This window comes from Nymphaea colorata, chromosome 9 (assembly GCF_008831285.2).
Source record: "Nymphaea colorata isolate Beijing-Zhang1983 chromosome 9, ASM883128v2, whole genome shotgun sequence".
NCBI lineage: Eukaryota > Viridiplantae > Streptophyta > Magnoliopsida > Nymphaeales > Nymphaeaceae > Nymphaea > Nymphaea colorata.
In genome coordinates, this window is record NC_045146.1 from 11,530,239 (window position 1) to 11,557,229 (window position 26,991).

General features: G+C 39.1%; 3 protein-coding genes across 6 annotated transcripts; 1 reads left to right on the forward strand and 2 right to left on the reverse strand.

The window, feature by feature from the left end:
* Positions 1-2,018: 2,018 nt before the first annotated feature.
* Positions 2,019-6,506, reverse strand: LOC116261183 (uncharacterized). Of its 2 annotated transcripts, none has more exons than XM_050079668.1 (7): positions 6,353-6,506; positions 4,643-4,915; positions 4,344-4,457; positions 3,548-3,732; positions 3,259-3,364; positions 3,046-3,159; positions 2,019-2,272 (listed from the first exon to the last, which is right to left on the reverse strand). In XM_050079668.1, the coding sequence occupies exons 2-7, from the start codon at positions 4,901-4,903 to the stop codon at positions 2,132-2,134; spliced, it is 921 nt and encodes a 306-aa protein (XP_049935625.1). In that variant the 5' UTR covers positions 4,904-4,915; positions 6,353-6,506; the 3' UTR covers positions 2,019-2,131. The 2 variants fall into 2 exon arrangements, with proteins under 2 accessions (XP_049935625.1, XP_031495675.1); XM_031639815.2 differs by lacking the exon at positions 6,353-6,506 and adding an exon at positions 5,324-5,890.
* Positions 6,507-7,963: 1,457 nt separating this feature from the next.
* LOC116261289 (ras-related protein RHN1-like) lies at positions 7,964-13,137 on the reverse strand. 3 transcript variants are annotated; one of them, XM_050079718.1, is made up of 8 exons: positions 12,933-13,137; positions 12,711-12,788; positions 12,415-12,582; positions 10,706-10,754; positions 10,023-10,100; positions 9,399-9,488; positions 8,372-8,489; positions 7,964-8,276 (listed from the first exon to the last, which is right to left on the reverse strand). In XM_050079718.1, the coding sequence occupies exons 1-7, from the start codon at positions 12,969-12,971 to the stop codon at positions 8,389-8,391; spliced, it is 603 nt and encodes a 200-aa protein (XP_049935675.1). In that variant the 5' UTR covers positions 12,972-13,137; the 3' UTR covers positions 7,964-8,276; positions 8,372-8,388. The 3 variants fall into 3 exon arrangements, with proteins under 3 accessions (XP_049935675.1, XP_031495846.1, XP_031495845.1); XM_031639986.2 differs by having other exon boundaries at positions 7,964-8,272; positions 9,399-9,492; positions 10,027-10,100; positions 12,933-13,136; XM_031639985.2 differs by having other exon boundaries at positions 9,399-9,492; positions 10,027-10,100; positions 12,933-13,136.
* Positions 13,138-18,933: 5,796 nt separating this feature from the next.
* LOC116260125 (trihelix transcription factor ASR3-like) lies at positions 18,934-21,906 on the forward strand. Its single transcript, XM_031638219.2, has 2 exons — positions 18,934-19,750; positions 21,339-21,906. The coding sequence occupies exons 1-2, from the start codon at positions 19,045-19,047 to the stop codon at positions 21,641-21,643; spliced, it is 1,011 nt and encodes a 336-aa protein (XP_031494079.1). The 5' UTR covers positions 18,934-19,044; the 3' UTR covers positions 21,644-21,906.
* Positions 21,907-26,991: the final 5,085 nt, after the last annotated feature.

The window sequence follows — 26,991 nt, forward strand, 5'->3', positions numbered from 1 at the left end:
ACACAAACCTTCGGCAATCAAAACTTGATTTCTTCAAACTCAAAAGGTCTTGAACCCAACATCTTAACCAAGTAAATGGTGCCCATGTTTTGCTTAATTAATTTTTCGAAGTTTTTGATCTGAGGATTTAAGCACCAACTGAGGCTTTATTTATGCTATGTTGCAGTCTCAAGCAGGTGATGATGGTGCAAAAGTTCTGGGTTGCGTGTTCGAGTTTCCGGCGGAGTCCTTGAGAACTGCAGGTGCCGGCGACTTCACTCATGGACGTGTTTCTTGAAAGAGTAGATGTCTTCGTCACTCTAGTTCACGGATGAAAAATGTTTCCCATCAAAGAAATGACTGAAAATTTTACCCGAATTCTCCTTTTTTTAGTCCCACACCATCCTAGCAAGAGGACAAGAAGATAGATTGAGCTGTGGGCCACTTGGGTACAGAGTCAAGATTGGAATGCAGCGAAAGTAGCCCATCCATATCAAGGTATAGGGGACAAGGCTCGAACTAAAGCAGATTGAATCCCCTCTGTGGTTACTGCAGATTCTAACTCAATGCTAGGGACAAAAAGAAGAAAATGCATTCTCCGGTAGAGTCTCTGTTCTTACCACCTTTTGCAACCTAAATGAATAACATACCAAAGAGTGCCGTATATTATAAGTGTGATTAGGGGAGGGCCACCTGGGCCATGGTTTCACCCCAGTCAATTGTAAAAAAAAAAATACATTGACAAAATTAAAGATTTTTAATTGTGCCATGTATTATTTGGATTCGAATTCAGTTTGAACCTACCCAAACCAAATTCAAAGGTTGAAATGTTCGGCTGCCCTTAAAAAAAAAATCTGATTTCGCCCTTGAGTGTGAGGTGCCTTGCGCCTGATTGCACTACGCCCATTGAAGTCATATATTTATATACTTGTTTCCTCTTATTACCAGCAGCGGTGGTCCGCAGTTTTTTTAAGATGAACCGAAGTCGGCTAGGCGAAGGCTTGGGATCCGCCCAACCCAAGTCAGGCGTGTTTGCCATTTGGGTCAGGTTGTTACAAACAGGACTGTTGATGTTTTCCAGAACGTAAACCAGTATTTTTAAGGCATTCTCGTATGCGTGATATTACGTTTAACCCGCTAAAGAAACACACGTCATCACATGTTGGACACTAAGTCCAAGAGCCAAACATGATTCCAAAATCCAAGTAGATCAATTTGACCCCAAACTGAGTTTGCCTCACACCTGATTTAGTTGGCAACAAGGAGGTGCCATACATGAAGCGAGATACAAAGTATTAGTAAGTATCACGCATATATATATAGCCAACAATCTTTTTTGACCTTTCAATATAAAACTATGCTAAACTGTATTATTAGTATTCATAATTAGTCACCACCGATCAAGAAAGGTAGATTATTTGATATACTCGTCACTACATAACCTTGGAAAACAGAGACCTGGTTTGAGAATTTTTTTTCCATTTTCTATTGTACCACATTCGATTCTGACTGAACCTGAATGTGTTTCGTCACCCTACATCTGAGGGAAACATGTGAAATTATAGACCTTCGTATGTGTATTATGAGGTAGTTGGACCTACCGCCTTAAGGACTGAGTGGGTGGTGATTGGTGACCATATTCTGAATGTTAAACGTGCTAACAATTGATAATATTGAAACCTGGTTACTCAATAACTGGCGTGGAACTACACCAAGGGACGCATGTTCCCTTGATTAGCATGTCGACATTCAAAGCGTCGCCCATCAGGTGGACTTGATTTCATTGCATCAAAATTTATTTGATTTTGTACTTTCACTATGTAAATGTCAGAAGCTCAGGTATTACATCCCCACAATCGGTTAATATATAAATAAATTTGGAGATTAATTTGGATTTGCAGAAACCCATTCTGGATCTTGTTTTGACATGTATTTCTTTTTATTAGGATAAGGTGCCAATACCAGTGGTCTCCTTACATACAACTCTCTCTCTTTCTCTCTCGGTGTCACGCACACATAAAATGCAAGTGGACCAAACAGAGAAAAAAATTAATCTCCATTGAAGACTCTGCTGAGTTTGGTTTTGAGGGTTACAACATGCAGTAACACATTCTCAAGTCAGTAGAACAGAGTATGAAGACAGTGAACTGGCCTACTTGTAGTTACAATTCCTGGACAAATGAACACCGTTAGATTCCAATGGTGAAAGAGGCCATCTAGGTGAATCAGGTCCTTCAGCGTCTGCAGCTCTTTCAGCAGCATTGTTCATTCTTGGGCTGGCTTTCCTCTTGCTCTGCAACAGCAGAAGTGTAAAAACAGTATCAAAATTTAGTTTTATCATTAGGAATTTAGGACAACATATGATGATATGTACCATTATAAAGTACGTCAGGACACAAGTTGAACTAACACCAGGGACAATACATGTGAAGGAAATGCAGATAGAAACTGGATGCAACTTAACCTCAGAAGAATATTTTCTCAGTGAATAGCCATCATAAGTTGGAAATTGGACTCCACCCATTAGAGACATGCAAGATCGTAGGCCGGACTTGATGGAAATCTGGCCTACTCATATGCTGCTATTTTCAATTGTAAGTCATAAAAGATCTCAATATCTCCAATGGGGAAGACACAGAAGTTGTGGCGATGCTTGACTGCAAAAACAGCTTCTGTCCACACACATGCTCCAAAAGGTGAAGAATTAACCTAGGATTTCATACTAACATTTACAACGAAGAAGGAAAGGGGCACATTCTTCCATGTTATACCATGATATGACGGGTCACCCAACACTTTTTTGTTGATTCAAATCATTCAGTTAGCAATTGTAAGTTCATGTAGGTTTCTATTTTCATTGCCATAGTATTTGAGATTTCTCAAATATCCAGGCTTTAGCTCATAGATCAAACAAAAATATTGAAAAATGAAGCTTGTGCACAATCTTAACAAACACAAGAGGAATGTCTAGGCAGCTAATTAGATAATTCTGGTGCTTCCTTTCTGATTACTGCACATAATATTGATTAGAAAACCAAAGTTCCGCAGGTGCAAAACCATCCTTACTTTAGAGGAATGGCTGGATGGAGAACCCTGTTGGTTTCTTTCCCTGTAGCATCGCCTTAATAACCTCTTGTTTTCCTCATCTAGAAGCTTATTCTCTTCAAATAACACCGACACCTGAACATTCGAACTTTGTCACTAGACAATAGAACAAGCATAGCTGACGAGAAAGAGAGAGAGAGAGAGAGAGAGAGAGAGAGAGAGAGAGATCCATACCTCTCCTTCTGCTCTGTGAAGGTTAATTCTTAGGTGCTCTTTGTCTTCACGAAGGGATTCAACTTCTGCAGCCAATGCTAGTATGCATCTAATTGATGGTCTTAGCCTGGAAAGATAAAAAAATATTGAACTGCAAAGCGTAAATCTATAGAAAATATACTGCTATGAGGAATTCCTGTGAGGCTAGAGTACTACATTAAAAATATCTCAAATTCCTGAAGGTTGCAAAAGCAGAATTTTACATATGCAGAAAAATCAGTACATAATAATGTAGAATGAGATGGCTCACTTTTCCCAGATTTGGATCAACCTCCAGTGTGGCTCTTCTCCTGCATGTGCCTCCAAAAAGCTGAGCCCTTTTTCCACAGCTTCTTCCAGTTCTTGTTGGGACCGATATCCTTTGCCAAGAGTTGACTCAACCAAAGAAGTGAGCAGATCCTCATTCGGACTTATGTCACTTGAATGTCCATCATCCTTTGACAATAATAGAGCGTGCTTTGTGAGTGAATCATCGAAAGGTATTATCACTCACATGCTATATGTTATGCTTATGTTTCAAACAAATTCTGATATCAATCTCTAAAGTATAATCAAGCTACACTTTGCAAGAAAAAAGTATAGAGGAAAATATGTTATTGAAATTTCACTTAAACCGTGTAGAATTGCTAGGATTCTCAGGTTCATATATGGGACTCTAGACATAAAAAACTTGTGAAGGGAAAAAAGTGATTGAAACTTCATTTTAATTATGCAGAATTGCCTAGGATTATCAAATCAAAAAACAGTTGTTGTAGACAGAAGAAACATACATACTTCAGTTCAACATACATACTTCAGTTCACGTATTGGGGCTCTAGACAGAAAAGAAATCGAGTTCACATATGACAGTTCTAGTCAAATACAGTAAATTCACAAAAATTCACGTTCATACATGACCACTCAAGCCAAAAACAGATAAATATGAATTCACATATTATGGTTCTAGGCAAAAAAAGACTCAAATTTACATATGGCGATTCTACGCCAAGAAAAGAAAACCTCAAAGCCACAATTCTGGATACTAGGAAATGCAATTTCCCGTGTACCTTTAACCGTGCACATTGACTGCAAATGAGATTTCCGTCTTCCCTTTCTTTTCCAAGTCCAAAAATCTTGTGCTGTAGTAACGTCAGCTCATCAGTTAGCCTAGTTCTCTGGACCTGCAAGTGGTAAAAAGATAACAGTTGATTCTCAATTTCCACTAAGAGAGAAAATTTCGTAGGAACACAATTCATTAGTGCGTAGCTGCATACGTAAATGAGACGATTCAAGTACGTTTTCCATACACCAAGAAAATGAAAGATAAAAAGGAAGAACATAAATAATTAGATAGTCTGGAACACACAGTGAGTATTTCAATTTCCCGCTTTGATTGGTTTAGTTCTTCTGATAATCTCCTGAATGCATCCTCTGCCTCCAGAGCTCGAATCTCTGCTTCTCTTGCTCGCTCATCAGCATCATTACCAAATTCCATGAGTGCCTCTCTGTCTTTGTCATAGAGTGAACATTCCTTGTTCAGCCTTTCAATCTGCGCTGTTAAGTCATTGATCTCCGCATTCAACTGCTGATTTTGCTCGATTGATTTTCTCAATGCTTGTGCATTCATGGCAGCTTCAAACTGTAAACAAGAGATTACTCGTGTTAAATGCTCCCATTCTTGAACGGACAACAGAACTATAAGGTACACAAGTCACATACCGGACAAGGAAAAAATCTTCGTAAAAGAAGTCAAACAGTAAATGGAAGAAAACTCTTTGAAACTTAACAGAATTTTGAAGGACAAATTATTTGCAGGGGAAAAGACAAAGAAACAAAAGGAGCAAAAGATACGGAAAAAACAAGAAATCAAAACATAACAAAGCGATAAATAATGCAGTTTGGAAAACAGAGAGATGGTAAAATAAATGGAAATCGAAAGAAGGGAAAGATAAATTGATTAATGGACAAATTTAAGTGGGTGAAGAAAGAAAAGCAACAACGAAGAAGAAGAAAATGTGTATAACGGTGAACTAGAACTATGGCTTGCCTTAGCTCTCTCAATCTTCTCATTTTGATCGTTTACTAGATCCTGCAACGAAAAAATCTGACCCTGAAGCACCCTTCTCGACTCTTCCATCGCAAAGAGCTTCGACTGCAGTGTGTTCTCAGATACTGGAAGCCCGACCGCGTTCTCGATCGAGTTCTGAATGTAATTCTCCAATTCTAGAGAGAGACCCATCTCCTTCATATTTAAAGATTTTTTAGAAAAGATGGCACTAGAACTACGTTCACGGAGGCACTCGAAATCCGAAACCAAGAAAACGAAGGAAAGAAACCCCCGGAAAGAACTGAATTCCCTAGGAGCGAAAGGACGAACTCCACGATAGTAATCCAATAAGCCAGAAACCTTATTCTGGTGTTCCGAGATCGGAAAAGGAAACCCCAAGATGAGCAATTAAAAGACTGGAGGACGATCCCCACGAGGTCATCAAGAGTCTCTCTCCCCCTCAGCGGGACCCGGGAAGAGACTCCGGAAGAGAAATCCTAGAGATTTCTGAACCAAAGAAAGAGCGAAATGATGAGGAAAACGTCTAAAGATGTCGGAATGGAAGAAATGTGGGAAGAATCTCTCTCTCTCTATCTCTGTGATATATGTAGGTTACCGAAGAAGTGGCCGTTGGACGTTCAAATTCAACCGGATGGCACGAATTTGAATTGGGGAAGGACCGTATGCATGACAACAATGAGCTTTGACTTTTCAGAAATGGGTAAGGTTAGTCTGAGACCCGGCCGATTCCGGAGCGTTTTGCTTCTGGTTTTCTTTTCAAACGTATTGAATAGCTATAAACCCAATATGCAAAAAAAGTAAAACCAAAATCTGAAGTTTCTTGTTAACATCCAGCTTTTCAAAAATGGCATTTAAACTGCAACCTTTTTTTTGAACTGAATTAGAATTTACACCTCTTAATGAGCCGAAATATAATATGTGCCTTTTGAATGAGTGGGGGTTGGTGAATAAAGGAGATCACTAGAACAAAAAACCCAACCAGCAATTCACACACCTCAGTTTTTTTACCTTACTAGTTGCAGTCGTTGCCCCAAGCGCAAAGATAAAAGAATATTTGCAACTTGAGCATGACTCTTCTCAAAGCAAGTGGAGCAGCCAAGAGTAATGGTGCCGCCGGTGACATGCTGTCGACGGCGACCACCCATTTCAACAATTTTTTTTTTTTGGGTGTAATTTATTCTACAAAGACGACGTCTCACTAGGTACCATCCAGCCGATGACTACGGGATCAAGTATGAACCAGACTAACTCTGCCCGTCGATCGTGGCTGATCTGAACGGCAACGGCAAGAAGTCATCGTCGCTGCCCTTGATGCCAAGGTTCAGGTGGGATATTGCTTCCTTTGTAAGATTCTTCACGTCTCACTCTCCCTCCCCTCCTCTCGCTCGCTTCAGTTTCTTGAAGGAAAAGCGTCGTTGGAATTGAACTTGCTGGCCGCTTAAGAACGAGTGTTTTGCACCTCAGCTGAGAAAACACGCTCTTAGAAGGGACTGTTTAGCAAGAAGAAAATCTCGGCTGGAATCGAAAATTTTCAGCATTGCATGGTAGACTGATGAAATTTGGTGAAAGTATCCAGAAAATTTTTCATCCGCTCTACAATGGTTATAGCTTCGATCGTACTATTTTTTTCAGGATACCCGCACACCATAAAGAAAGGTGTGAAAACCATCGCCGATGCGATGGATACCATAAAGCCAACTTAACTGGATGTTTGATGAAGCATAATCGGGAAATTTTAGAATTATAATCTTCATTTTTGATGAAATGAGAATCGCGTAATCAACAAAGAATTATAGGCACATTCTTAAATCAAAATTCCAAAATTGTGATTTTAATCTGAACGACTGTTTGATGAGGTTAGAATTGTGAACTTATAGAATTAAAATTCCCATTTTGATGAAATGAGATTTGTGTCATTAAACAAATAATTTTGATTTCAGAATTATAGGTTCTTCTTGAATCAAAATTTCAGAATTGTGATTCTATGAGGTGGAATTATGATTCCAAAATTCTAAGTTTCTTTCATTTCTCTTTAAAGCACATGCTATGATGGTTTTAATTAATTAATTAATTTTAGAAGCTTAATTCAAGTTTTATCAAATACAGTAATTTCAAATGAGACTATGAAATACAAAGAAAAACTAGAACTGCAATCTTCATTCTAATTCCAGTTGGAGGTGAAATTTTGTTTCTAGAATTAAATTTTGTTTCTAGAATTTTAATTCTAGAAGCATAACTCAAGACCGTCAAATGTCCCAAAGATGAAATTATGATTTCAAAATTTTAAATTTTTTTCCCTCACCGTAGGGCACATTTTATGATGATTTTTAATTGATTAATTCTGAAATTTTAATTCATGTTTTACCAAACAGGTTATTTTCAATTTTAGACTCAAAATTCCACACCATCACAAAAAAAAAAAAACTAAACCTAGAATGTTCTAGAATTTTAATTCATGTTTTATCAAACACTTCATTTTCAATTCTAAAATCAAAATTCCAAACTATAAACTAAAACTGAAATGATCATTCCAATTCCAGTTTGAGGTGGAATTTTGTTCCTAAAATTTAAATTCTCGAATCAAAATTTTAGGCCATGAAACGCCCCCAACAAAACACATAGCCGCAGGAACCTACAATTATCTTATATTTCATCGCAGTCAACATACAAACCAGTCAACCTTTATCTAGGAAATTTCAGGTTTTTGCTGGTAAACTAGAAACAAACCACTTGGTATAAGAATAAAAAACTAATACCGAAATATTTGTTATTAGTAGATGAATTTATTTACAGAATTTTGACTTCTACAAGCTTCCAAATTCCAACTCAGTGAACGTGTAGCTAGCAAGGAGTCTTGAAATCCACCAAGCCGTCCCAATGGGCCTGCCACCAGCACTCTCCAGAGACCATCTACCCTTCCGCCCTTCACTAGCTTCATCAATGCATCAAACGGTCAGATGGTCTGCACATCTAGCTAACAAACGAACATGCATTTTAATCATAAACAACAAAGTGGGGACAGGATACCGGATTCTCGAGACTGCTTAGGAACAACAAGTTCCGGTTCTAGCCTGCTCGGCTGGTCTGTCAACAAGAACCATTCCAGCTGCATTTTGTGCAGGTTGAGCACGTGGCAACCTTTTTGCTGTATTCATCAACATTTTAAACATCTAGTAAGCAACTATAAAAGAAATTCAACAGACGTACTAAAATGGCGACTGATGCAACTCGAAAGGGCTAGATATTGAACTGCATACTATTGGCGCGGTGAAAGAAATGCACCTTCCGGGATTTGTGAAACCAAATCATTAGAGAACATAACATGTAAAACTGGAAAAACCCAAATAGAATACAACCAAGGACTTCGATGGATCTATTCTCAAGCTGTCAAAGATGCATTGAAGATCACATGGGACATGCATTGTCAAGTAATTTTTGGAAAAGTTCACAGGAAGAATATGGTTGTGGAAGAAAACCTTCATCATGTACAGGTTTAGAAGTAATTAACCAAACCTGGAAGATGATGCAATTTCACAATGCAGTGACCAATCCAGCATTTCACAGTAACACACACCAAAACATAAATAAGTTAAGCCAATTAACTGGTAAATTTGCACATGAATAAATAGAATGAAAACAAGTGCATCCAGCTAGCTCATATAAAATAACCTGGAACATGAATTGATTTTTCAGCAATAAAAGCAGACAGTGAAATGGGCAAATATTAAATGTTACATGCAACCACAAGGCCAGTGCCTACATTATTATAGCAGTAGATCGTAGTATTTGGACGATATAACTCAAATGGTTAACCATGATTTGCTGACAGCAAGTAAATTCAGGAAACATATATTTCCTAGAACATTATTAAGCAGTTAAACAAGTGGAGGCTATAAAGATAACAAGAGTGACTATTATCATGTGTTTAAGGAAAGGAGCATCACACAGAAACCACACAATCTGGGGCTAGCTTTCATTTCCAGTAGCTCAGCTAAACGACCTACATAACAAAAAGAAAATATTGAATCTTTGAGCAAATAAGTGTTAGTGTTACCTATTTCATGAAAAATTTCATTCACATTAGTAGCGGCTTTTGCAGATGTTTCAATGAAGAAAAGTCCATTTTCCTCAGCATATGCCCTAGCTTCCTGCATAAAACACCAAATAAATTAAAACAGCATCAGTTAAAGCAAGAAGTACAGACAGACTACTCTAGAAACATACACCTCATATATAACACGTGCAACAAAACAAAAAATTAAAAGGATATCCATTATCCATGATTTCCCACGGGATACATGATGGAGACAAGAATATTAGAGGTAACCAATTGAAAACTGCATTACTACTAGAATAGATTGATAATATATAATTCCTTCATAGTAATCTCCATTTGCCATGTCGATGGTTTTAGTACATTATAATCATCAATATCCGCTACTAGCCTAATAAAATATGTTTGATTAGACAGCAGGGCTTAGTACGTAAGCACATAAAAATGACCACGTAGGCTTCTCCCTTGAAGGGACCAATTCTGCATGTATAAACAAAAATCACATTATCTACTCGTCTTCTAATCATCTAGCTCTTCATAATCATCACTGCCAGATCAAAAAAAAAAAAAAAAAAAAAAAAGAACCATACAAAAATCAGCAGTTCATAGCAAAACAAGTGCTACTTGCCTCTTGTGTCACTTTTCTTTTATCAGCCAAATCAGCCTTGTTTCCAGCAAGAGCCATCACCATGTTAGGATTACCTGGAGAAAGACCATGTAAATATTGTGTCCAAGTGGAAATCGGATTTAACAAATCTAAGATACACCATTAGATTGGAAAATTCAAACTAAAATCAAATATACAGAAGAGTCATACAACAGTAGGTAAATACCATGCCACAGGGACATGTGACTGTGGTTAGTCTTAGACATCCTTGATGCCAAGCACCATGTGTGGACACAATATTTCAGAGACTGGTCACAATAAATACAATAAAAGTATAAAGCATATTACTACTGGTCTTTAATAACATTCTGACTGATATGCTTTTTGATGTTAAATTCAAAAGAAAAGCCACTTTTCCATTGCCTAACAAAATGAGTTCATGTCCTTGCAAGCTGAACCTTCAAGCAGACTAACAATGTGTTACCGTTGCCAAATGGCCCCTTCTGTCCATAACATGTCCTCTCTTCCACAAATAATTGTTAAATAAAACTATGTCAAAGTGGTAAGATAGACGAAGATTCTATCATTTCAAGTTCATGAAAAGCTGAAAGGACATCAACTTCTTATTCTAAGAATTTCAAATGACAGCACAACAAGATGTTTCTAATATCAAAAGCTAAAGTTCAAAGAGTTACGAAACCTTGTTTCTGCAGTTCCTGTACCCACTTCTTTGCTCGTGAAAATGAATCCTGTGAAGACAAGACACTAAGATTAGAGGCAGAAAGGAAAAAAGAATGCAAATTAAAACAAAAACTAAAATACCTTTAAAAACCAAATAAGGGTAAAGAAAATTAAAAGCAAGTTAATATCAAAATAGACCATATTTCCGTGAAGTACAGGAACTGTGCAAGCATGAATATCATGCAAGGGCAAACGAGAGAAAATGAAATACATCATACTGAAGTTACAACAAAGCCTAATTTAAGTGGCACACTAAATCACCAATTTTGAAAGCTCACTAGGTGAACAAGAACAAGCACCAACATCTTGACAAAGATAGCTCAACAAACTTTTACCACCTAGGAAAGAAAAGCTGAAAGGCCAGAAAGCAGCAACACAAAAGCAAGCAATATAACTTGGTTGACAGCTGCATTCACTGAAAGATTCAGGGTATTCTAAACTCCAAGGAAAGGAGTTAGTAGTAATCCAAATGCACAGATTTACATGTGGAGATGTTTTATGGAACATCAGCGCATATCCTGTATGAGTCCAATAGAGCTTGAACAAGCACGACAACTAGAGAAGCTAAAATCAGATGCCTGAATAATACAAGTTATGCATATAAACCTATGCTGCCCAAAGGCTTAGCCACATGCAGACAGGTGATAAATTTCAATGGAACTCTTTAAGATATACAATTCATAACACCATGATTTAACTGTCTACCATCATAAGTAGGAGGAAGTCAGAAGTGGGTAAACGAAAGCAAATAAAATGTATATCTATAAATTTGTAAATCACTTCGGCTGAGAAAATACGTTTTGCATTCTCCAGATAAGAAAGGATTTACACTGAATTAATTTCCAGCTGCTAAATGATAAAGAAACCTAAAATTTGATTTCCACAATTGAGAAAATTTCTCAGTTATGGTTTTCTCCACCCTATCATCTCATAAGAGTACAATTCCTGGATATTATCAAGAGAATTGCCATCGGAATTAACCAGAATATTCACACACATTTTTCAATTTTCCACATGTTTCTCAATTTTCCATATGTAAATCCACCAAACTGATTCAAACTAGGTTTAGCTTTCTTCAGTAAGCGATCCTTCAGGAACTCCACAATAAATTTGCACCCATATAAATAATAGGCCATTAACTTTAGGTAACAAGCATGAAAGAGTGGCCATATCTGTACAAACTACATGCATCAGACAACAAAGTTTAAGCAGATCGGTTGCTAGAGAATGACTCGATAACGATTTGGATTTATTTTCTTCACTTTAAGAGGCTTCGGCAACATTGGTCAAAACAAAAGGGAGCTCAGCTCAGCTCCTCTCCTTATCCTATTCTTTTGTGTTTTCTCCCACCTTGGGCTAATGCTTCAATCGAGTGAAAGTGCAACAAACATGAATCAACTTGCAAACGGCAAGCATCCTGTCCATTTACCTCCCTGTTTCCTAATGTAAAATAACTAGGCATAGAATTAATACACACGGAAAAAGGAAAAAGAAGAAATTTCTTAATCCACCTTTAAATGGAAAATCCACGAAACGAAAAGAATTTACAGCCGATATAAAAAAAAAAATGATTAATCAAAAGCGATCTCAGTTCCAGATATAGAACAAGAAATAATATCACAGAATAAGGAACAAAAAAAGAGTGAAAGAAGATCGACAGAGCAATACCGGATTCGTGATATCGAAGACGATAATAGCGGCAGCCGCTCCCCTATAATACATGGGAGCCAAACTGTGGTACCTCTCTTGGCCCGCCGTATCCCAAATCTCGAATTTGATCGTCCTATCGTTCACCGCCAAAGTCTGCGAAAAAAAGGCCGCGCCGATCGTCGACTCCTAAAACCGATCACATGCACCAACAAATCAAAACACCATTCCACCAAGTCGACAGACTCAACCAAACAATCGAAGAAGCCCCAAACAAGAAACAAAGAAGAAGAAGAATGTGGGTGGAAATTCCTCACCTGAAACTCGAAAAATTGACCCTTTACGAATCTGAGCACGAGACTCGATTTCCCCGCTCCCATATCCCCAAGAAGCACCTAACGTTCAGAAAAAAATCATCCCAAAAACCCAAACTCAAAAATTCTTCCGCAAGAAAATAAAGGAAGACAGAATCGAGGAAAACGATGAAGAACACGAGATTAGCAACAAAGCCGAAACATGGAAAAATGGAAGAAAATTACCAATTTGGCATTAATATTGCTGTTAGCCATCGTCGCCATGAATGATCGATCTCACAGCGAGCGAGAAAGAGAGAGAGAGAGAGAGAGATCCTCAAAGGCCTAATTTAACGAGGGGAGCTTCGCGAAAAAGAAAAGAGATCTCTCCTCCTCCTCCTCCTCCGTCTCTCTTTCTTTCTCGCGCGTTGATCATTCTAAGAAGGTTCGGTGCTTGACGCAGCCCAGTTAGGTGGGAAGGGGAAGCCGTTGATCGGTCCATCGGATCGGAGGCCTTATAACTGGATCGGATCATATCCGACCTCCGTCCCGAACCGACATTTTAGCCTTGAGAGTCGGAATCCAACGGAGGTCCTATAAAACGTGTCCGGCGTACATCCCCACCCACTTTCGACCGTATTTACCTTCTTTTTTTCGATGTTTTCTGTATATAAATAAAGTGTGTTCGTCCTTGTCAAAATAATTAAAAAAAAAAACCTCTTTATTATTTTTAATTCTTTATCCTCTTTATTATTGTCCGTAATACCCGCAGATTGGATCTGTATTATATGAGCGCCCATTTTGATATACTGAATTTTAGCAGAAACGGGAAAAACTTTAGTTGAGCTTCGACAAGAATAATATCATGGGGAGTCTCAACCGGCAAGAGTTGCTCCTTGTCTCTTGAGCCGACAAGAGTTGCTTCTTTTCTTTTGTTGAACTTTCTCTTGGAGTTGAATTCGAATCATTCTGGACACTTTCCATTCATATCGCGTTGATGGCGGGCGCCACACAAGAAATGGATTCCTTGTCACCTCTCCAAATTAGTGGAAGAACGCCGCATCTTGTGAAACACGGCAGAAAGCATTACTTGCGAGGTCAGCTTCAAAGTTTTCAACTTCCAACTTTCCGCAATCTTTTTTCTGCCAATCCCTCACTATGTACGGCGTTGGCAAGGAATTTTTTTGTTGTTGGACGCTTGGAAAGTGAGCGTGACTTTGGACAGAAGAAACCAGCAAGGAGAAATGCCTCGCATCTGATATCATATCTGAGATCAGATGAAATCGCTAAGGTGGTGTCTCACAGAATCGGATTTTAGATCTGAGATTACTTAGATCTGTAGATTTTGAATCTTTGCAGATTAGAGAGAATAATGAATCTTGTCGAAGCTCAACTAAAGTTTTTGGACATGCAACGAGGATCTCTTCGGTCCACAGTTTGTTCAAATAATGGGTCTCGCGAATGATGGATTCCCGATAATCGAACCTGAAAGTGTGAAGGATGCACTGAAGCTAAGAGCTAGACGAAAGTTTGACTCGAGTATTTCGTTTTTTCTTTTTTTATGATCTTTTCTACAGTGTATATATATCTACAGTTGTGGTTTCTGTCAGTTTTTCTTTGATGTTGTGAAGCGTTGAAATGGCAGTCTCCTCTCTCACCTGTATCTTTTAAAACTTATCCTCATCAGGTAGACAGACTAATAAATGTAATGGGTGAAAGACATTAAATGTATTCATTAAAACCTCATCAAAATCTTCATCTTCTTTATGGGTTGCATCTCATATAGGGAACCTTAAATTTCTTTTGCTGTTTAAGTTATGGATGACTGGGTGCCAGGAGTCTTGGAGCTATTTTTCTCAGGATACATACCAGATCAATTGAGTAAGGGATAAAAACCAGACCTCTTAAATTCATGTTAAAATGTATTTTAAATAAAATGTGAACCTTCTTATGTGTTTACAAGCACGAATTTAATATTAAATCATAGCTTAGTTCAAGTCATTTTTGTAAAAAAAAAAAATGATATTTCTACTATCAAAATTTTGATGTCATAGGAGCATTTCTTTGTTATTATGAAAAAAATATTAATTAAGTAAGAAAACAACTAACTTAATATCTTTTTCTTGTCAAATAGCTCTTAAGATCATATCCATAAGGTTAGATTGTCAAAAAAAAAAAAAAAGTAAATCTGATTTTTGTTTATTAACCAAAGCGGTGAGGTTTTTACCCACTCTCCTTTCCCATATATATATATATATATATATATATATATATATATATATATATATATATATATATATATATATATATATATAATGCATGATCGTTCTCGCCGACACTCTCTTTTTGATAGGTCAATTATTAAGCAATCATAGTTCTTAGAGAAATCAATCAAAGGGTCCTTCACTTTTTTTTTTTTTTTTTGAAAAGGTGTGGTGGGGGTTAGTGGTTAATGTAACCATATAAATATAATCCTGACATTAAACTAATTAAATATAAAAGAACTCCATAACGAATTTGATTGGATCCAACATGGGGTACTTCATCCATCCATTAAAACAGATCCCTTTTTTTCAAGTGAATTTGCCGTCTTAAATCCAGGAATTTACATCGAAAATTCTAGCTGTTTGAACCAAAGAAGGTGACATATAAACAGGACCTAACCCAATGACTCTTCAATTCTCATGAGCATCACACTTTGTGCAAGCCAAAGTCATAAGCCTAAGCTTGAAGTTTCGAAACAGCATATTGAAAGTGTTTGAAGTCCATGTTTTATGTCAAAAACTCATTTTTTGATGTTCAAAACAGTAGTTAAGTTCTTTACTGCTAAGCTGGTGATGATGATGATGAACCCCGCGAGGAGGGCAATTACCTTTGATGGGAATGGACTCTAATGCGCAGGAGGCGAATGAATCTCCCGAAATGGTCTGCAGATAAGGTGGAAAGGGTGAACTAGGCCAGACGGAGATGGTGGCTCACTGGTCTGCTTAAATTGAAGGAATGGGACAACACGATAAGGGTGGTGGGCATGTAACTCAAGTATGAATGGCTGAATGAGCTGATCAGAGGCTTAAAGAGATGAAACAGTGGAGATTCTGAATGTCAAAATTCAAGAGATGCACCAAAGGCCTGATGCAGTTCAAAAGGCTGTTGAGACGTCAGAAGAAGAAGAAGAAGAAGAAAGCATAAGAATGGAACTCAACAGAATTTTATCATTGGAAGAAATTTGTTGAAGAGCTAGAATGAGATGGTTGAAAGAAGGGGATAGAAACACTGCCTCCTTCCAGGTAGTTGCTAAAGCGAGGAAGCAGAGGAATCGTGTCGATAGCAGGGGATCGCCACTTTTGTTCATGAGAGGCGATGGTGCCTCATGACCTATAAATGGCATCTACGACGAAAGAGAATTAGTTTCAAATATATATTTGTTTAAAAAAAAAAAAAAAAACTTACTAATGTTAGTCTTGATATAGTATAACAAAACTCTACTACAAGTTATTTTTACATATTTTACATCTAAGTCACTGAGAGCATTATGACATTCTATTGTTTTAGGATCTTTCTCCATTAGAAACCAGTTCAACTTTGATCAATAAGTAGCCTAACTCATCAGGTTTTTTTGGAGTAAGACTACATTCAAACAAGATGACGTTCGTTTAGCTTTTACTTTTTGTGGAACAAAGCATCTAAAGTGTTGAGGTTCCATGTGTAAAACCCATTTGAGATTAGTATCATAAATATCGACAATTTCTCAAAAACACCTTAAGTAGTTAATCATGACATTCTAAAAAACTGATAAAATAATGAAAAATGGTAAGAATATATCTAGAACGTCCGTCTTCTAAGTATTGCACGTATTGTGTTATTACTAACAACAACTAACATAATATATATATGTTTTTAATATTGTTTTCCCCGTCTAGCATTTACCCAACATAAATTGAAAATGTTCATCACGAGATTTCTCGTTCCTTAGAAAATCTGGAGAACAGATTTGCGCGGCTATGAAGTTTACGGTTGATAATATAAAGAACTAACTAACTGCAATAACTGCACAAACACAAGATCCAGGAGGAACTAAAACGCCATAATTAATGATCGCATTCCACAGCAAATCCAGGCAGAAATGCATCAATCCATAGACCATTAAACTTGCTTTTGATAGGCGTAATGTGTTGGTTAGTCCAGCGGCCATGAAAGAAGATTGATTCCTGTGGCCGTTATTTGTCTCAACTACACTCTAATCGTCGACGGGTGTCCTACTTTTTACTCAAGTCCTAGATAGATCTAGGACAGAGGGGAGGAGAACCGGGGTCTCAACGTCTTCCAGGTACTTCCATTTCCATAGTTCAATAAATTCAGCATACATATTTGGGACATATTATAGACTGTGAAGGGGATCAGAAGTAGGGCATGGAGCGGGGTTGGAAAAGTGAGAGGCTCCACTGGCGCGCAGACAGTTGCCCTGAACCATTTTAGGGGAAGCTTGATCTCCTCTGATGCATGAAGTTTGATTATAAATGCTGACAGTCTATGAATTTAAGATCAGAATATCTCCTAATCGTAAATCAAACATCCAAAGCAGTTAAGTTTTTCAAGCGTAAATTTGAAGCCTTAGTTAAGATCTGTATTTCCATGAACTGTGAAGTTTATCGTAATTTTTTTTTCTTTTGACCATATGAGCAACAGCATCTAAGATGAAAAGTGAGCAGAGGCCCATCTTGGCATTACAAATGAGCTAAAACTGATAAAAAAAAAAAAAGGAGGTTAATAACTTACACTGGCTCCCACGGGAAGCAAAGGGGCCACCGGAAGGCAGATGGACTGAATCGGGGGCAAAGACGCCGGCTCCGGCGAAGCAGCAGCAGATAAGCATGGATTAAGATAAAGCACGGTCAAACCGAGATTTGACCATGGTGGGGTTTGACTGAGCGTAGGCAGAAGGAAGTGGTGGGGCTGCAGATGCAGATGGAGCAGGCAGCAGCGCGGCAGCAGAGGGCGCAGGTGCTGCAGCTTCTGCCTGCCCCTATAAACGTCACCTCTCTCTTTTCAGGCCGTGGTACTCCCTTCAACCCACGTTTCAGCTACGAAACAAATGCATCCCACCGATCCTACTGTCAAGAAAATTTCTTTTCCATTTTCTTTCTTCTGGTCGTTAATGGCACTCTTTGCAAACATAATAAACTGCGAGTTTTCTTCAGGCTTCGGCCATCTGCTCATAGACACGAAGTCTAATTAATTAGTTTTCTGCTTTTTAAATAATAATAATCGACACCTTCCAGTTCTACCAAGTCATCAAGAACAGTCATTCATCGGAATGGCCGGCTAAGGGGTAGTACTGTAAAATGGCGTCTCTCTCTGACCTTTCCCCCGGTGGGGTCCGTTCCACTTTTCAAGTGGTGGAAGGCCAGCGGCCCTGACAACCGACCATCTTTTCTTTTAAGTGACTAAATTTTATCCAATCACTGTATCACCCTTGGCAATTGTTGCAAATTACAGCTCTTTGGCCAACTTAACCAGTAGTCCAGTCCTTCCGAAATAGCTTCAATTTTTAAAGAAAACACAATGAATTTATTTTTATTGGCTACCTCTCCTAGACTCAAGGGAATTTGATTACGGCAGCTGGATAATTAGATACTTCGTGAAGAAAAAGACGGAAGTGAGCTCGTTTTTTCTTCCGAAATTTTGGTTTCGGGTCGCGAAGAAGGTCCGAGGGTAGTTTGGAGAAAAGAAAGTGAAGGGGCCTCGGGCTACGCCATCACGTACGACCCGATGCCGTCAAAACCTGTATCGCGACGCGTCACAATCTTCGGCCCTTGATTATGGAAGAAACAAATTATGCTCGCTTCTTCCCCACTGTGACAAAAATGGCCCTTACTTGTACGTTGGGTTGAGGATATGACGGAAATAGCCCCGTCTTTTTGCACTTTTCCTCGCCACAAATACAATGACCCGAATCAACTGAAATTGGCTTTTTCGATCAACAATTCACGAAAAGACCACCATTGAAAGTATTCTTTTTTTTTAAAAAAGAAAAAAAATACGAGGAAAATGATAAAATCTAAAAATAAAACAATGATCCAATTAACTTATAGAGAATAATTAGCGAATCGTACGAGTGGACCTTCGGGATCCAGATTCGAGAAGGGGATACGTATGCGATTTTGGGGAGAGCCAAGGATAAGAAAGACTTGGAGGACCTGAAAGACAACAACATTAATCAGTAATGATGAGTAACGAAGCTAAACCGAGAAAATTAGAAACGGAAAAACTAAAATAAAGAGAGCAGCGCTCGAGAACGAAACCCCGTTCGATCGCCACCGTCAAGATCCTCCTTCCGGAGAGAGACAGAGAGTGAGGCATGAGCGACCCGATCTCCAGAACGGCGATACTTCCGGTGGAGACCCGACCGACGGGCGGTGGAGGTGCCACCGCCACCACGACCACAACGACGACCACTACCACCACGAACACGACGGCCACATCTGCACCGTCGACGTCGAACGGGCAGAGGGAGTATAGGAAAGGGAACTGGACGCTGCAGGAGACGATGATCCTGATCACGGCGAAGAAGATGGACGACGAACGTCGGATGAGGGGAGGGGATAGGGAGAGGAACAAGACGGCGGAGCTCCGGTGGAAGTGGGTCGAGAACTACTGCTGGAGCAGCGGCTGTATGCGGAGCCAGAACCAGTGCAACGACAAGTGGGACAACCTCCTCAGGGACTACAAGAAGGTGAGGGAGTACGAGAGCCGGCCGATCGCCGGCCGCCCGTCCTATTGGGAGATGGAGAAGCACGACCGGAAGGAGAGGAACCTTCCCTCCAATCTCGCTCGGGAGGTATTCGAGGCCCTACACGAGGTCGTCAACCGGCGGTTCCCCCCCAGGCTAGTGGCGCCGCCTGCCACCTACCAACAACAGCAGCACCCTTTGGGCGTTGGTGGTGCTGCTGCACCTCCTCCTCCACCACCGCCGCTTCCTCCTCCTCCTCCTCCTCCGCCTCTTTCCCAGCTTCCTCAGCCTCCGCCGGCGGAGCCACCATCACCTCCGCATCCACACATCTCAGGTCTTTCTCTCTCTCTCTCCCTCTCCCCCCGCCCCGCTGTGCGTGCAAGGTCTGGCAAATGACCGTTCTGTATCTTATATTTGATGGAATGACGAAAGCGTCCTACTCTGACGCCTCTGTGCCTGTGATATCGAAATGACGGGAGATGTCCGCCGGGAGTGGTGGCGCTCCTCCGCCGACGGACTTCTGATTTGGCGGTTTCGTCCCCGGCGTTTCCTGTCATCGATGTAATGCTCTTATTTTATGACGCAACTGGTGGCCACGGTTTTCCTCTGCACGAATCCGTCTGCGAGGTCATTCTCGTCATTTTATGTTGATGGGAGGTCACGGCCTCCGGCCTCCGCCACCACCGACGCTTCCTCCTAGAAAATAAAGACGGTCACCTGCGAAATACCCTTTGTACCCCTTTGGTTCAGTAGTTGACGCTGACGACCGTGCGTCGAGCTTCTCTGTCGCGGGGACGATTTCGTCATTGCCCCCCAAGCGGGGCCTTTTCTCTCCCCTTCGCTGCCAATAAGTTGCAGAACGGAGCCACATTTATTCATTAAATGCCATTAACACCCCTTTTAGTTTTTACCCTTAAAAACGACAAACTGGCTAGGCCAGGTGTAGAATACAAGTTGAAATTTCAGGGACGTGAATTTATGTGTTGGTTTCCGTGTGACGTCCAGAAGACTTCCTATAAGTTGCTCGGACTCTCGTTTCTTGCATCTTCTATTGCCAATCAATCGCATCCCTTGGAAAATCTTGATCGACCCTCGATCTGCATTCTGTATTCGTTCTATCAACAAGTGTTCATTATTCTTATTAGTATGTGCTGTAACTTGTTTATCTTTCGCACGGTAATTTATTTTCAAAGATCTTACTCAACTCGGTTACCATGTTGACTACCAAGTATCTCCAGTGTACTTTGATCGTAGTCTCTTAACCCAAGAAATCTCCTACCTTTTTTCTTTAAAGAGCAAACGGGATCATGATTATCGTTGGCGTCGATTATTTCATGTTCTTCTTCCACGCGAACGAAGAAGTAAGTAAGATCCTTGTTTCACTATAAGATCTTTTCACTGTTCTGAGGATAAAAATGTTATATCCCTGGACGATTGCAATATTATGTAGATTTCATATTGCTGTAGCCTCCATTTATTTTTGGTTTAGCATATGATTGCATGATCCATCTCAACAGAAGTTTTCAAACATTCCTAGTACCTCGCAACCGCAAACTTGATATCATGATGAAAACTGTACATATATATTATAGTCTTCTAGAGCTCATTTCTTCCGATATAATCTTCATCATATATGATGCCAAGAATAAATCATACGGTTCTCAAAACCACTCTTTATAGCCTATTCTTGTCTACCGAATTGGCATTTTTACTCGTGGTTTTAGTATTCTTTACGTGTATAACAATAATTTCCGGATAGAAACCTAAGAATGAACCAGACAAAAACTGCGAATGATTGCCTTTCCTTTTCCTATCATGGTAGATGGTTCGTTGAATTGCTTTGCAAATGATTCTATAGCCTAAATATTCTTCTTCTCTTTTCTGAAATACAATATATTGATTTGCGAATGATGAGCATGTAGCGGAAGAGACGACGGATTCATCGGAGACAGAAGGCAGCTTGGAGGTGAAGAGAAGGAAAACCAAAGGCCTTGGGTCCAGCATCGTCGAGAGCGCGTCGGTGTTGTCGAGAGCGCTGCTTGCCTGCGAAGAGAAGAAGGACAAGAGGCACCGAGCGTTTCTCGATATGGAGGAGAGGAAGCTGCACATGGAGGAGAGCAGGACGGAGATGAACAGGCAGGGATTCGCGGGTCTCATCTCCGCCGTCAACAACCTTTCTAGTGCGATTCACTCCATGGCCTCCGAAAGAAACGGCGGCAGCAGATGAACAAGATCTGCTGCTGTGATGATGGGTGGTGCTCTTCCTTGTTTCTTGTAGGAGAGTATCACTGTCATCATTTAGTTGCTGACTGTAAGAAAATTTTCTTTTCTTCGCATTTTTTCCTTCTTTTTCTTAATGTAGTGATCATTCAATTATGATCTCTTGTTGAAGGCTTTCAACTGTATGTATTCTTACCAAATGAAAGTCTTTGATTCTTTCGAGAGATCGAAAATTAGTGGGAAGAAAAAAAAAAGGATGTTTCGGATTAATTTTGGATGTCTCTCTCTCTAGATCTCCCACTATACTTTGTGGGGTCTCTCGTGCCAATATTATATGTGGGGAGATTATTGACCAGTCTGAGCCAAGATACTGTGCTGCTGGCTTTTGATTCGAGGGTCTGATGTTTGTAATTTTTGCTGCAAGTTGAAATGATTATCAACACAAGTTCAGCGGAAAGTAAAAAACCTGCCGATTCTTTTTTGCCTTTCACTTTTCTGATCACTTTTACCTTTTTCTAATTTCTTTGTGGCCTTTTCATTGTGTGCAGTCTTTAATTTTTAAAGCACTGCAATTGTCTCAGTTATTAGATACGGCTAAAACTCTAGAATATAGAGATTAGATCTGCCTGTCACCAAAAAAATAATAAAAATTTGATTTCACAACGCACAGCACTCTTTAGAAATTAGTTTGCGCAAGAACTGTCATATATGGATTATACATATTGCTGAAGGCACTAGGATGTGGCAGACGTTCGGAAATAACATAACGAGATTTCAATTTGGAGAATCGATCTTAAGAAGATGGAATTATGCTTACAACTTATTTCAGCGTTCCACAGGCCTCAAAAGTTTCATGGTGGCAAGGATTTTCTTGGTAGAAAAATATTAAAAGTTTGTACACCAATTCTGTGGACATGAAAATCTGAGATGAATAATTTTGCAAAATGATTCAAGTCATCCTGCGTCACGGTTTTAAAAAAGTTTTTTTTTGTTCTTTTTCTCTGCTTACAAACATAAAAGCAATTTACTTTTTATTATTTTAGTAAAAAAAAAAAAAGCTGACATTTCATTGACGAGCCAGGCCGACACACCACTACTGACAAGAATACTGCCTTGTATTTAAATGAGAGTATAAAATATGAATGATCCTTCCTTATAAACTGAAGATGCAAAGATACAAATTCAAATTTTGTCATCACAAGTCATTCTCTCACTACATTCATTACTTGCAATTTGGCAGCAAAACATTGGGTAGTTGGTTAGTTGAGAGGCTGAAGTTGACACTCTTTTGCTACTTGGTTGAGAAGTTGAAGTTGACATTCTTTCCCTGTCAAACTGAGGATGAAGGTTAATTCAAGTCAACTTCAAATCATATACATATAGAAATTATCATTTTTTTGAACTATCATTACACATAAAAAAGAGATCCCTTTTTAGTATTTTTTTTTAACAAAGGACTAGGATTTTTTTAAAAAAATATATGTATACTTGAGGTTTTTATTTGATTTATTGAAAAGTGTGATCTAATATTGGAAACGAGCATTAGTGGTTTTTAAAAATTGTAAGGGAAAGGGCAAACGTTTCTTTGTAGCGGCAGGTAGGCATTGGAGGTGTTTGACCGCCGGGGAAAAAGGGTTGAAGTACGAATTGAGTTGTCAAAAATGTCTGCTATATTTGATAAACGGCTACCCTTTCCTACTTCCCTAGCCTGCCTCTTTCTTCATAAGACAGAACCGCTTGTCATTTTGGATGAGGAACCAAAATAGGGTTCAAGTGGGCTCGCTGGGCACTTGATCGGGCTCAAGTAAGTTCGGACCGACCCAGCTCGGTAAGTCGTATTCGGATGTCTTCACTTTGGATTCAAAAGTCTCACTATTTTGAGGGACCCCACGGTCCTCATCCATCTAAAAGTAGTAAAAACTTTCACTGGGCTCGATTGTCTCTCATGTGTAGACCTTCATCATCAAAAGAAGGTCTAAAAAGGTCACAATCCTACGATGGGACTAGTTGCACCCAAGTGAATACGTACATCCCTCCCACTTCAAACAGAGAAGGATCGATGGCCCGCGCTGAACAACTTCGTTACAGCATAAGCTGTTCAAGACAATTTATCCTGGATAAAGTGTATCCTCGCTCACACGCCCGTGTATCCCGTCATATTATGAGACAGTCTACTTGATAGACTAGATATTATTCAGTTGTGGAATGACTAAAATACCTTTAATTCTTTTTTTGTGAACAAGAAGATCCACCTATAATGGCAAAAATGAAAAAAGGGGAAATCTTTGCAAGATGACTAAAATATTCTTCTTCTTTTTTGTGAAAAACAAGCAAAATACCTCTTTGGTTTTTTTTTTTTTTTAAAAAGTCAAAACATGCTCAGCTTCTCCAGCGTCAACTAAGTGTTTGTTTGAGCGCGGTCTCATATACATGAATTGATGATCAGACCATCCTTTCATCTGATGATGTTAGATCTATGGTTTTTAACTTGTAGCACAGATTTGAAACTCATGCGAAGGAGATTCTTAGTTTGTTTAAAACTTTAAAGTGAGGATTTCTCAAAAACACAACTATTTATGCAACCTCAAATCTAAAATCGGATGCTATCAATTGCAACCTTAGAGATCAAGTGGCTTGACTTGCCAAGATTTTTTTCTTTCTCTCTCAATATATATATATATATATATATATATATATATATATATATATATATATATATATATATATATATATATATATATATATATATATATATATATATATATATATATATATATATTATGATTTCATATTTGGCTGAGGATAATAATCCATTGCATGAAAAAGACCAAAAGGCCCCCATTCCCCTTGGCAGTGCAATTTACCTTTTAACTGAGCCACTAATTTACCTATTAGCTGGTAATTAGACTAGACTCGTTGAAATCCCCTAATAGCTTTAAGCACTAAACCCGAGTTGAGGAGCAGTTGGTAGAGCTCACAGCACCATCACGTGAAGAAACCTTTTAAGAAGCCACTAAGCAATCAGTTAAAGAAGATGTAAAAACAACGAAACATCGAGGCCTCCGCAGCAACAGAGGGAAGAGTGTTTCATGATAAACTCCCTCTTGGATTGAAACAAGCAGAAAATTTGACATCTTTTTCTCAACATTTCTACTCGAGGGCATCTTTCAATTCCTTTGGAAAGGAGAAAGGCAAAATTTCCCTTCTCTGGGGCCAGCAAGCTAACATAGACGAGGTGTTCTCTCCACAGGGGGCCGGCCATCACTTTTTTTTGTAGTTTAGCTCGAAATGAGAACTGCCCAGAAAGACAACTGGGCCCAGATGCGTGTAGAGCAGAAGGCTGGTGTTCCTCATATTAAATTTAAGCTGCAGTACGCTACTTATCCCACTTTTTCTTCTCTTGGTGGAAGAGGAAAGGTGCATTCTAAAAGGCTGCTGCAGGTAGTTAGCTAGCTGTTTCCAAGCACCATTCTGAGACTGAAAGGCAAGTGGGGATGCAAATTCTGGCCCCCAACTTCAAGCTGCATTATATATACCAGAGGCAATTTCATGTCCTTTTAGAATTTACTGTTTGCTTCCCATTACTAGAACGTCAAGAACAGGCGCACTGTTCTCGGAAGTGCACCGTAATATGCTGTGATGACTGGTTTGTCATGGAGCGGAGAAAATCGGACAGGACTCATCATCTACAATGTTTGGCGTCCGTTCTTCGGTGTTCCACGACGCTTAATTCATTAGATCTAGACTTTTTCCTCCAGCATCTGTTCGGGATGAGGTCAAAGTGCATATATGAAATGCAAGACGAAAAAGCAGGTGTACTTTTTATATTATCCTTTCAAATGAAAAAGTACTACGAATGTTAATTAGCCTGTCACAAATCCGAAATCAGTCGAATGTATATTCAAACTAATCCATATATTTTAAAGATCCAGAAAAGTTCGGTGTAGATTTTGTGTAAACCAAATTTGATCCGTTCAACTTTGGGTAGTTATCGGAATTTTGTTACATTATTTGCTCTAAGGAATCTTGATCAAAAACACAGTATGGAAAACTAATTTCAGGCAACATATATTTCCGTTTGATATCTTTCCGTCTTTTAAAAACATATGTAACATTATCTCCGCAAACAGAGTGAGAGTTGATACTTTTCAAACTCGTTCCTGGTGAAAATTTCTTAGTTTAGGCCCTGACGGCACATTTTGTTCGTACTGGATTTGGAGTTCAATTCGAACACAATTATCACTCCAGTTGGGTTATTATGCTACTCCACGTGTAAGACTAAATCTAAATGGAATTAGATAGATTAATTCACATCTGAATAAACTTAATGGATAGAGTTAGTTTTTAATCGTATGTGATTTAAACTTACTTGGTTAGATCGAATGTCCAGTAAAATCACTCGATTTGCACCCGCTGTCTCATTAGAGGAAGTGAACACTGAGGATCACAGTTGCTTCTCACTGAAGGTTGGTTTCTCTAGGCCTCCATTCAGCATTTAATAACCAGACGCGCAAGTACGCTGTTACAAATGGGCTCCAAACTCGCCGATAGGTTGTGCGCTTTTCGCTAGTAAAACATTACTCCGTCAGCTTTAAATATTTACAAAATTAAGTGGTTGATATAAAAATTTCTTTTAAGACTTTCAGACGTGGCGCATAAATTTGATAAAAATACGTAAAAAAAAAAATTTCTCAGGCGAGATGCGCAACGTGTGTCAGACGATGTAGGAGGTCATACGGCGAAAAAGAGACTCTCACGAGTGACGACCCCCCACGGTAGTAGGCAATTCAGAAGGATAATAATTCTCTTACGATCTTGAAACCTAAAACGGAAACAGGGAGGGCATATTGATTGCGTGCACGACAATTGCTGAATTTGAGTCTCCATGAGTGGTGCCAACGAAGAGGGCATCGACTAAATACAGAACCAAATCCAGGTCCAAAAATGTATTTAATCACAATACCAAGTCAACTAAGAGAAGGAACCCAAAAAACTTATCTTTTAAGGTCACACAATCACTCAAAGGCTTGAATGAAATTTAAAGAACCATATCCCACCCAGAGATTAATAGTTTAGACTCTATAGCTTCAACCCGAATACTTATTATTAATCAGACTTCCTACTCTCATTCCAAATCCAGCACCAGGATTAAAGGAATGCTACGCCAGTTTTTTTTTTTTTTTTTTGTTCATTCTAAGCACAGCTGCTAAGACATCCAGTATAGGTGCATCCTGTAGGCAGAGAGAAGAGAGAGAGAGACGCAGACACCGCAAACAGCCCTTTAGAGGCCGGAGAATTCAAGAATGGATCCAAACTTCATCATGCCACCACTTAAAGCTTTACTAAGACAGAGGA

What these genes read in the sequence shown, in the direction of transcription:
- LOC116261183 (XM_031639815.2), bottom strand. Translation starts at nt 5,524, where the DNA reads ATGAAGGAGATGGGTCTCTCTCTAGAATTGGAGAATTACATTCAGAAC. An exon ending in TTCACAGAGCAGAAGGAGAG is followed by an intron (nt 3,160 to 3,258) that starts GTATGGATCTCT and finishes TCGAATGTTCAG; the next exon opens with GTGTCGGTGTTATTTGAAGA. An exon ending in CATCCAGCCATTCCTCTAAA is followed by an intron (nt 2,273 to 3,045) that starts GTAAGGATGGTT and finishes CTGCTGTTGCAG; the next exon opens with AGCAAGAGGAAAGCCAGCCC.
- LOC116261289 (XM_050079718.1), bottom strand. Translation starts at nt 12,971, where the DNA reads ATGGCGACGATGGCTAACAGCAATATTAATGCCAAATTG. An exon ending in ACAGGAACTGCAGAAACAAG is followed by an intron (nt 10,101 to 10,705) that starts GTTTCGTAACTC and finishes GTCTTTCTCCAG; the next exon opens with GTAATCCTAACATGGTGATG. An exon ending in AAAAGTGACACAAGAGGCAA is followed by an intron (nt 9,489 to 10,022) that starts GTAGCACTTGTT and finishes TTATGCAGGAAG; the next exon opens with CTAGGGCATATGCTGAGGAA.
- LOC116260125 (XM_031638219.2), top strand. Translation starts at nt 19,045, where the DNA reads ATGAGCGACCCGATCTCCAGAACGGCGATACTTCCGGTGGAGACCCGA. An exon ending in TCCGCATCCACACATCTCAG is followed by an intron (nt 19,751 to 21,338) that starts GTCTTTCTCTCT and finishes ATGAGCATGTAG; the next exon opens with CGGAAGAGACGACGGATTCA.